At 43.4% G+C, this 9,382-nt stretch overlaps 1 protein-coding gene across 1 annotated transcript in view; it reads left to right on the forward strand.

Moving 5' to 3' along the window:
- PSMB2 (proteasome 20S subunit beta 2) overlaps positions 1–4,138 on the forward strand; it is a 28,081-nt gene extending 23,943 nt beyond the window's left edge. Inside the window, exons 4-6 of the mRNA XM_039850957.1 lie at positions 234–396; positions 1,848–1,897; positions 3,906–4,138. Of these exons, the coding sequence (XP_039706891.1) occupies positions 234–396; positions 1,848–1,897; positions 3,906–4,013 (321 nt within the window). The 3' untranslated portion in view covers positions 4,014–4,138. The remainder of the gene's footprint in view (positions 1–233; positions 397–1,847; positions 1,898–3,905) is intronic.
- Positions 4,139–9,382: the final 5,244 nt, after the last annotated feature.

Consider the following 9,382-nt stretch of genomic DNA (forward strand, 5'->3'; position numbering starts at 1 on the left):
TACCTTAAAGTGCTCCAAGTGGTCTTCTGTTCAAAGAAAGCAAGCCGACCTCCCATTACCTCTCACCACATTCTAGGTTCTTTAGATTTCTCTAAATTTTTACTTTCATCATGCTTGACTTAGCTGCTGCTATTTTCTTATTCATCAAGAGTTGGAATGTTCCCATATGCTGTGGGAAGAGGTGTTGGTATTACTGCTTTGACGATCACTTTGTCAACATCTTTCTTTCTCAGACCCCGTATCATGTCAACCTTCTCCTGGCTGGCTATGATGAGCATGAGGGTCCAGCGCTCTACTACATGGACTACCTGGCAGCCTTGGCCAAGGCCCCATTTGCAGCCCATGGCTATGGTGCCTTCCTGACACTCAGTATCCTGGATCGATACTATACACCAAGTAAGTTCTAGCATTCAGTAGGAGAGTCCCATCCTCAGCTGCTCCCCAGTTTTGTGCACTACCCTTGGGAGTTGGGTGGCCAGGACTTGAATAAAGGCTGGAGCCTAAGAAGCACATGCAAGTACTCTCTGGAAGTTGTTCTCTCCTGTGGGTTATTCAAAAGCTGATAAAAGTCCCTCTTTTGCCAGGCAAAATGAGATATTGCATTTGTGTTTTATTTTGTTTTAAATGGGGGTTGAGTAGTGAGTAAAACGATAATTGTTCAGTTACAAATGGTCAATTTTTTCGCTTATTTTGCTCTGCCTGCATGCTTATTATCAGCTATTGAGAATGAACAAGTAAACCAAGTGGTTTGTGTGCTTGTTTTGAGCTTGTGAGGGTGAACAGGTCCCCAGCGTGACAACTGAGGACTTCTTTGTTTAAAGGCAAAGCTTTTGAAGACCACAAATCTAGACCTTTTCCTTGGTTCTTATCACCCAATGGCTGCCCCCTCCTGCAAGACAAAGCTTGCTCTCTACTTGTCCGTAAACTGCCAGCTTGGCACAGGGATGCTTTTCTGCTAAGGTCTATCTTCTAACCCCCCGTCCCAACCTCAACTTTAGCCACTGTGAGCACTAGATATTTGGGAGTCTTAGCTTTTACAGTCCTTAGATGCAGCACAGATGACCACTTCTCTCTTACATTCCATTCTTCCCTGTCAGTATAGTAAAATTCTGGCTTATTCATTCCTTTTTTGGTGCTGCCCTTTTGCTCAACCTCAGCTTTGCCAGAGCTCCAGGCCACATCCTGAAAAGAATTAGCCTGGCCTCCTAGTGACTGTTTTCTTGATTTGGCATCTGTCGATAATAGAGCTCATTTTGCCCACCAAAATAACCACCAACCACCCCTGAAGCCTAACTGCATAATATGTCATCCCCGTTTGCCATGCCCATGGACAGTTCCTTTGGCTTCTATTTTGTGAGAGGCTCAGCCTTATCCTATGAATTCTCTTTCCATTGTTAAACTAAGACCCAGCTGGGAAAATGAGGCTGAAACTCCATCTCTGTCCTCCCTTTCCCTGATTTGCAGCTGGCCAGGGCAGATGGAACTGGTTTAAGCCCTGGTCCGGGTGGGGGTGGGTGGGGGGATGGGCTATAAAAAAAGAGGCAGGCCGCTGGACTTCTCTAGAGGCAGGCCCTGGCCATGGGAGGCAGAATTCCGTCATGCTTACCCTTCTCTGTAGCAAATCAATTTGCAATGGCTTGTGGCTGCCAGAGCATTGGGTCTGGGGCACCCTCGACTGCATATGGAATAAGTTTATTGCAAGCTAAAAGGCTAGACTTTTTTTTTGTGTGTGTCTTTTCCATTTGTGTGACACACTGACCTGAAGAAGTTTGAAACTTAAAAGTTGTGGCAGAGAGTTGGATTTAACGGCAGACCTTTGAGTGCTTGGCCTCTGTGTTCTTTTTCAGCTATCTCACGTGAGAGGGCAGTGGAGCTTCTAAGGAAATGTCTAGAGGAGGTGAGTAGCCCCCATGGGATCCTGAAAGGACTGAAAAGAATGTTTTGTCTCTGTTTGCCAATATTGTTCTAGTTCCTCGGTTGCATTTTTTCTGATCCTTGCCAGAACGTGTAATAAATACCCACTAACCAGATGTGAAGTTGCTACCAGAGATAGAGCTTATTTTTCCTCTCATGGGTCACCTCATCATCAATGTCAGTTTTACAATTTAATTTCTTTTTGGTTCATGCAGACTAGTCGTTCTCAAATTTTAGCATGTATAAGAATCATCTGATTCTTGTTTAAAAACCAAAAACATATTCAGCACCCGCCTCCCTGCTGCCTTCTGATTCACATGTTCTGATGTAGAGCCTTAAGATATTTTAACCATCAGTTCCATCAGGTGATTTTGCTGCAGGTGGTAACTGGGCCATACTTTAAGAACTGCTGCCCTAGACTTTATACCTGCTATATTCTTGTGACACCTAGAGTTGCCATACTGTCTGTTACCTTAACAGTACATGAGTCCAGGAGAGAAAGCCTCCCCTGAGAATTCAGGAGGCTATAGAAAGCAACTAGGAAGCTTCAGGTGGAAGGGGAGAGAATCCTTTAGTTTATGAGGCCAAGAACATGGACCCCACCCATTCTAGTACTACTAAAAGTCAGAGGCTTTGGGGTATGATTTGAGGGTGAGGAGGAAAAGAAAGCTCCCTTAGCCTTTTTTTATCCTTTTATTGTTCTTGTGGCCTAAGGATTAACTTGAATTTATGGTCTAGTCAGAGAGTAGGAGGATGAGAGCAGGGGGAGCTTTGGACGTAATGTCAGTTTACCTCTACACAGGCCCGTCATTTTCAGTCCACAGTGCCCCCTTTTTCCTCTTGTTTGTAAATCCCCTTTCCAAAGCAGAAGCTGAAAATAAACTCATGTGCTTTTCTTAACCATTTAGCTGAGAGGCCGTATTAGTCTGGCAGCCCCAAGTATTGCAAGGGGCTGCCAGGAAGAAGCCACTGGAATGCAAGTGCTTTGAGGTTATTCCTCATAGATCCAAAAGATGATCATTTTAGAAACCCATATTTTCTTATGGTCACCTTTTCTTGATCTTGGAGCTTGTTTCTGAACATAAGTGTCAGCCAGAGAAGTCTCTGGAAGTGAGTGGGTTGTTGCTGCTCAGTCCTCAGCAGTAAAGGAGCTGGGAGGAGACAGGGAACGTCAAAGGTGGGAGGGCTTAGGCCTGGAGAGGTGGACATTTCCAGGATATGCTCCTAAAGGAGCAGGTAGGGAGCTTTGTGCCTTCTCTCTGGAGTATAAGTGAGGCATCCAGGAAGGGTAGCCACAGAAGCAAAGATTTCCTCCAGCCTCTTCCTTAGTAATCTCCAGCCAGGTTTGTGGGGCTGTCTGCTTCCACGCATGTAGACCACAGCTCCTTCGGAACACCCTCTCAAGCAGGGAGTCAACGAGAGCGCAGAGATGTTACTTTAATGACAGGGCAGCTTATATTGGAGAAGACAGAAGCAGGGGTTGTTCCAAGAGCAGTTTTGCTGACAGTCCTTCCCACCACACCACCAGCTACACACATACACAATCACACAGTCCTTCTAACGTGGGAGAGTGACTGGAGCAAATCGTTGGGACCTAGGAGCACCTCGCTTTGGTCCAAAGCTTATTCCTAGGGCAATCTTTTGTTGGCTTATTACCTTGAACCACTTTAAAAGAGAAGTCTGTGTTTACCAGTCTAATTGGTAGCAGACTGTGGGAAATAGAGCATTGGAGTGTCTCATTTTTCATCAGCTGACTGACCAGAGACAAGCTCCCAGCTGCATCTCCCAGTTCTCACTACCTTCCAGTCAGCCTTTAGCTGCAGTTTGAGCTTTCCTTATTGTCCTAGTACCGACGGTTTCCAATAGGATGTAAGCTCCACAAAAGCAGGGATTTTTATCTGCTTTTGTGCCCAGTGCCTCAAACAGAGCCTGGCCCATAGTTGGTGCTGAGTGAATATTTGATCACTGATTTCCTCCATGTCTCTCTGCAGCTCCAGAAACGCTTCATCCTGAATCTGCCAACCTTCAGTGTTCGAATCATCGACAAAAATGGCATCCATGACCTGGACAACATTTCTTTCCCTAAACGGGGTTCCTAACATTATGCACTCTCTGCCACTTGCCAGGGAACTTTTTTTGATGGGCTCCTTAATTTTCTACTCTTTTGACGTGCACTCTTGATAGATGCTTAATTCAGAATAAAACTGAATATGAATAAATTGAACTTTCTAGTTTGAGTCTCAGTTTACCTGACATCACCTCAGGAGGGAGATGGAGGGAGGATTATCTGCCAGGACTGTCTTTCTTCTGCCCACAGCCCTACATTCTATTTCACCACCCAGCTTTCTTCCCGTTCAGCTCTTTCATAAAGCTAGCTTGCTCATGTCTAATTCCCGCTAAAGCAGTGGTTCTTTTTGCCCGTAAGCTTAAAATTTTAAAAATTAATGTGAATAGGTAATACATGCACTTAGTGAAAAATGTGAAAGATACATGGTAAGAAATGTTTCTCTTGTTCCTATAATTTGATCACCTGCTTCTCTTCCCAGAGGGAACTTCAGCTACTGATTTGTTATTTGTCCTTTAAAAGATATGCTATTCATGTATAAAATGTGCATGTGTGTATACACACTCGTCGCCTTTTAAAAATAAGGCTGCACTCACTTCCAGATTCCAGCTGAGTAGGTTTGGGACACAGTATTTTTTAAAGGTTCGCAAGTAATTCTCATCTTCAGACATGATGGAGGACCACTGAATTGAAGTTTCTTTGGAGCACTGGCGCTCACACTTTTGCATACATCCCAATCCTCTGGAGAGCTTACTGGAACACAGCCTACTGGGTCCTACCCCTGTAGTTTCTGGGTGTTTGAGGTGTGGCCTGAGATTGCATTTCTAACATTTCCAATAGTAAGGTAAGCCCTACTTTATCCAGTTCTGTACTACTCTTAATAACACATAAAGATAGGTTTTCGGTTTATCTGAAGTGAAATATCTCTAGGATACTACCTACAGTTCAGAACATTTGTATTAACAGTATTGATCAGATTTTAATCTCAGACACTTTTTAGCACCCCAATGGTAAATGCTTTATACCATAAGAAGAAAGTTACACATTGGGTAAATGAGAGGAAAGAGATGATTCATATGACCACAGCTGGTTCAACCTCCAGTACCACTATAAATATGTGTAGGTTTGGGCTAGATTCCTAAATCTTTCTAAGGCATCTATTTTTTGAAGCTCCACATGTGATTCTGATAACTGCTCTAGTTGAGTACCACTACCAAGCATAGGCAGGCCTGCTTCATGATTTTCTCATCTGAAAAATGGTCAAAACTGTACCTTTCCCATGGGGGTGGTTATGAGGATTCTATGAGGTAATGCATACAGAACAGGGCCTGGGATGCATAAGTGCTCAGTAAATATATCATCATTGGTAAACATGTTATTCTGCATCTGGGCCTCCCCAGGAATGAAATGGTTCTCTGCCTTTGAACGTAAGTGTCCCCAGGACAATCTAGACAAGCCCATCAGCCCACTCTGACTCCCAGTGTCTTTTCTCTAACCCAGATCTCTTTCCTGAGCCTCAAATCAACTTATTCCTAAGTATCTCATCCTCCAGCCATAGGGACATTAAACTCAACATGTCTGATGCTGAGCCTTACCATCTGCCCTGCTCCAGACCTCTACAGCATTCCATGTTAGAATATCAGAGCCACCTGGCTCCCAAGTGCCCAAGCCAGAAACCTAGGTATCATTTACTTTTAATAAATGTGTTTTGGAAAAAATTTGGTTTTACAGAAAAGTTGCGAAGATAATGGAGTTTCCTTATACCCCTCACCTGGTTTCCCCTTAAGTTAACATCTTACATAGCCACACTACGTTTGTCAAAACTGAGAAACCAACATTGCTTGGTACATTAGTATTAACTAAACTCCAGCTTTTATTCAGGTTTCACCAGTTTTCCACTATGTCTTTTTTCTGTTCTAGGATACCACATTGCATTTAGGTAGGCATCATTTTCTTTGCCTTCTTTCTCTACCTTCACATAGTCACCAAGTTCTGGTGGTTTCACTTCTTAAATCTCTTTTCATAATCTCCATTCCTATTATTCTGATTTATCCCCTATCATTTCTTTCTTGGACTTTTAATAGCCTCCTAATTTCTCAACGTTTAATCTCTTCCCTCCTTGGTCCTTTCTCTCTATAAGACAACTTGATCATCCTTAAAACTCTCCTCACTTAAAACTTTCTCATGGTTTCTCATTGCTTATAAAGTCCAATTCTTTGGTTTGACATGCTAGGCATTTCATAGTCCTCTTCCACCCTAGCTCCCCAATTTCCCTTTCCCCTTAACCTCTTAAAGCTCATGATCCAACTGAATTTATATGGCTTCAGCCAACATTTAGACTTCACACCTATGTGCATTGCTTCATGGAACTCCCTTCCTAGATATGTATATGTGTGTGTTTGAGTCATGATGCAGTGCACTGATACTTTCTAATGCTTTTTTCTACCAGATTTTGTTTAATGCCAGCTATGACCTAAATTGATTTCCTGAAGTTTGAAAAACACTGTGAATGCACTGAATCTATAACACTCCTAGCCAAACACTACTCAGAGTGGTCTTCTAATTGGTTTTCATCTGCTTTCAGGTTATTAAGACAGAAAACAATTTATTCCTCCCAGGCTTGGGGCGAGAGGGAATAGAAGAGAGCAATTGTTTTGCCTCAGATTAGGGAAGCTAAGCCCTGACCAGTAAAGATGTTAGGGAGGTTGACAAGGAACCTCTAAGAGATGGAAGAGGGTGCCGAAGTAGCTTGAGAAGCTCTCTGCATTGCTAGTTGAGCAACAGTGGCTGAGCCTGCTCTGCCTGAATCCTGGTTCATGTCCAAAGCCCAGTGTCCTTCTTGTGTTGTCTCCTTGCCTTGGTTCTTTAGCTGAAGCAGCAGCTGTGCCCAAGCAGGAGGAAGAGGGACATTGTCGGGATCCTTTCTAAATGCCTGCTGCTCGTTTAGTTCCTGTGTGTGTATGTGTTTGAGAGAAGAAAGGCCCGTAGCTCAGCCTCACCTTCATGAGGTTTGCGGGAAGGAAGGTTTTCAAAGGCTGCTCTTACCTTATTTCTCCTGGAGCACTATGATTGTTAAAAATACGAAAGTCTTTTTTTTTACTGAGTATAAACTTCAAAAATCATATTACCCAGCCTAATATGCTCCATTTAATTTGCAGCTACTTGCTTTGCAAAAAAGAAGCCATGCAAATTACCCATGTGTATTTTTTCTTTAATTATCATCTACTTTTTATTAGGACTAAACCTAGGTAGTCAGAGGCTAAAACACTATTTTGCTATAGGGGGAAAAAAACTTATTGAGAAAATTAAATGCTGAGACCTCATTAGAAGCTTCTTATACCACTTATAGTCTCCACACTATACTGTTGCCTCTGCACTGTTATGATCCTGACCTTATACTAGAGCGGAACCTCGGGGCCTGAAAGGCTGGGAGGATCTGCTTCCCCTCGCTGGGCTCAGGCCTGTGAGCCTCTGCAGGAGCCATGAGTGCCATGGAAATGAAGGGACGAGTGAATCAGATCTGTGTGAATACTACTCTGTGACCTTTGGCAAGTTGCTCTGAGCCATAATTTTCTTATCTCTAGTATAGGACTTGGTGAGGACTGCATGGTCAACTTAGGGAAAGTTGTCCAGCACTGAGAAACTAGATCATGATAAACTAGTTTCTTCCTTGTTCACTTTAGAGATATTTACAACCATTTGTTGATTCGTTACTCTGTGCTGGGCATTGTTTAAATGCTATATGTCTGTTATCTCATTTAATCCTCTCGACTCTCCATAGACTAAAATAATTTTAGTAGTTGAATGTCTCTTGCTGGGCCCAAAGCTTTGGTTAAAGCAGAGCATACTTCCAGGCTTTCCTACATTCCTCCTTTCATATGAATGGGTTGAGGTAGTGAAGCTTCTTGGGAAAAGAAATCACATTTTTAGACGTTTACCCTGGGAGATGATGCCTAGACCCTATGTTCCCTTAACTTCTGGAGAATGCTCAGCATCTGTCTCTGCCAGCACACCTGCAAAGAACTGGGGGAAGAGTATTCTGGGTAAAGAGAAGTGAGTGCAGTGGCCCTGAGGCATAAAATAAAGTGGTAATTTGAGGGACAGAAAGGAAACCAGTATAGCTGGAATAAAGGGAGTATGAAGAGAATACTTTAAGATACGGTTGAAGAAGTAGGCAAAGTCCAGATCCTTGCAGGGCCTTAGTTTGAAAGGGCACCACTGAAAAAAGAGACCAGTTGGAAGACTTGCAGTGGTCCAGGGGACTAGGGTGGTGGCAGAGGAGATAGAAGAAGATGGAGTTTCTGATGGATTGGGTATAGGGACAGAATCAAATATGACTTTCCAGTTTCTGGCTTGAGCAACTGGGTAGTAGAGGGTGGTGCCATTTACTGAGAAGGGAAGTGTAGGGGAGGTCAAGATTTGAGTACTTGATTCAAGTACTCCATTTTGGACATAAGTTTGAGATGCCTGTTAGACAATCCAGTGGAGACATCAGACCGACAGTTGTTCATCTAAACCTGGAGTTCAGGGAGAAGGCCCCAAGGAAGGCCAGCAGTTAGAGGCCAAGTGGAGAAAGAGCCAGAGTTAGAACCAGTAAGATCAGGAAACCAAAAGTTGGGAGTAACAGAGAAGAGAGTGTTTCAGAAAAGAGCAAGTGGTCAACAATGCAAATGTTGCTAAGTTAAAAAAAAAAAAAAAAGGCCTTTGGATTTGTCATTGTGGCCATTGATGACCTTGCTGAGTGGATTTCCATAGACTGGTGGGGATAGGAGCCAGATTGAAATGGGTTGAAGAGTAAATTGGAGGTGAGGAAGTAGAGTTAAGGGTGTAACAATCTTTCAAAAACTTAAACTGTAAGGGAAAGAAATGGGGAAAGGATTTTGTTTTGTAAGGTAAGACCCTAGAATACGTGTGCTTTGGGGAATGATCCAGTAGACTATTTAGTAAGGGGGTGGGACTGATGATACAGGAAAGAAAAGATGCCTGAAGAGTGAAATCCACTAGAAGATAAGAGTGCTGGATTAGTGTTGCCTTTAGACACACACACACACACACACGCACACACACATGCATGCACACGGTCACCATCATTTACACACACACAAAAACCTACCACCAATGGTAACACATCACATAGGCCTAACAACCAGACACATTCACACACGGGCCCACCAAGTCACAATAACACATATACACACGCAAGAGTCACTTCACACACACGCAACTAAATATACACATGCAAGAGTCACTTCACATACACCCAACTAAAAGCCACACTGACAAGCCAGATAGACCCACCATCTGCACTGCACCCCCTCTCACACAGGTGCCCACAGCCCCCTCCTATGATTCTGCCTTAGAGGCTCCTGACCACTCCAAACCTTCCTAATTCCCAGGGCTTCT

This window comes from Pteropus medius, unplaced genomic scaffold, assembly GCF_902729225.1.
Source record: "Pteropus medius unplaced genomic scaffold, Ma_sr-lr_union100, whole genome shotgun sequence".
NCBI lineage: Eukaryota > Metazoa > Chordata > Mammalia > Chiroptera > Pteropodidae > Pteropus > Pteropus medius.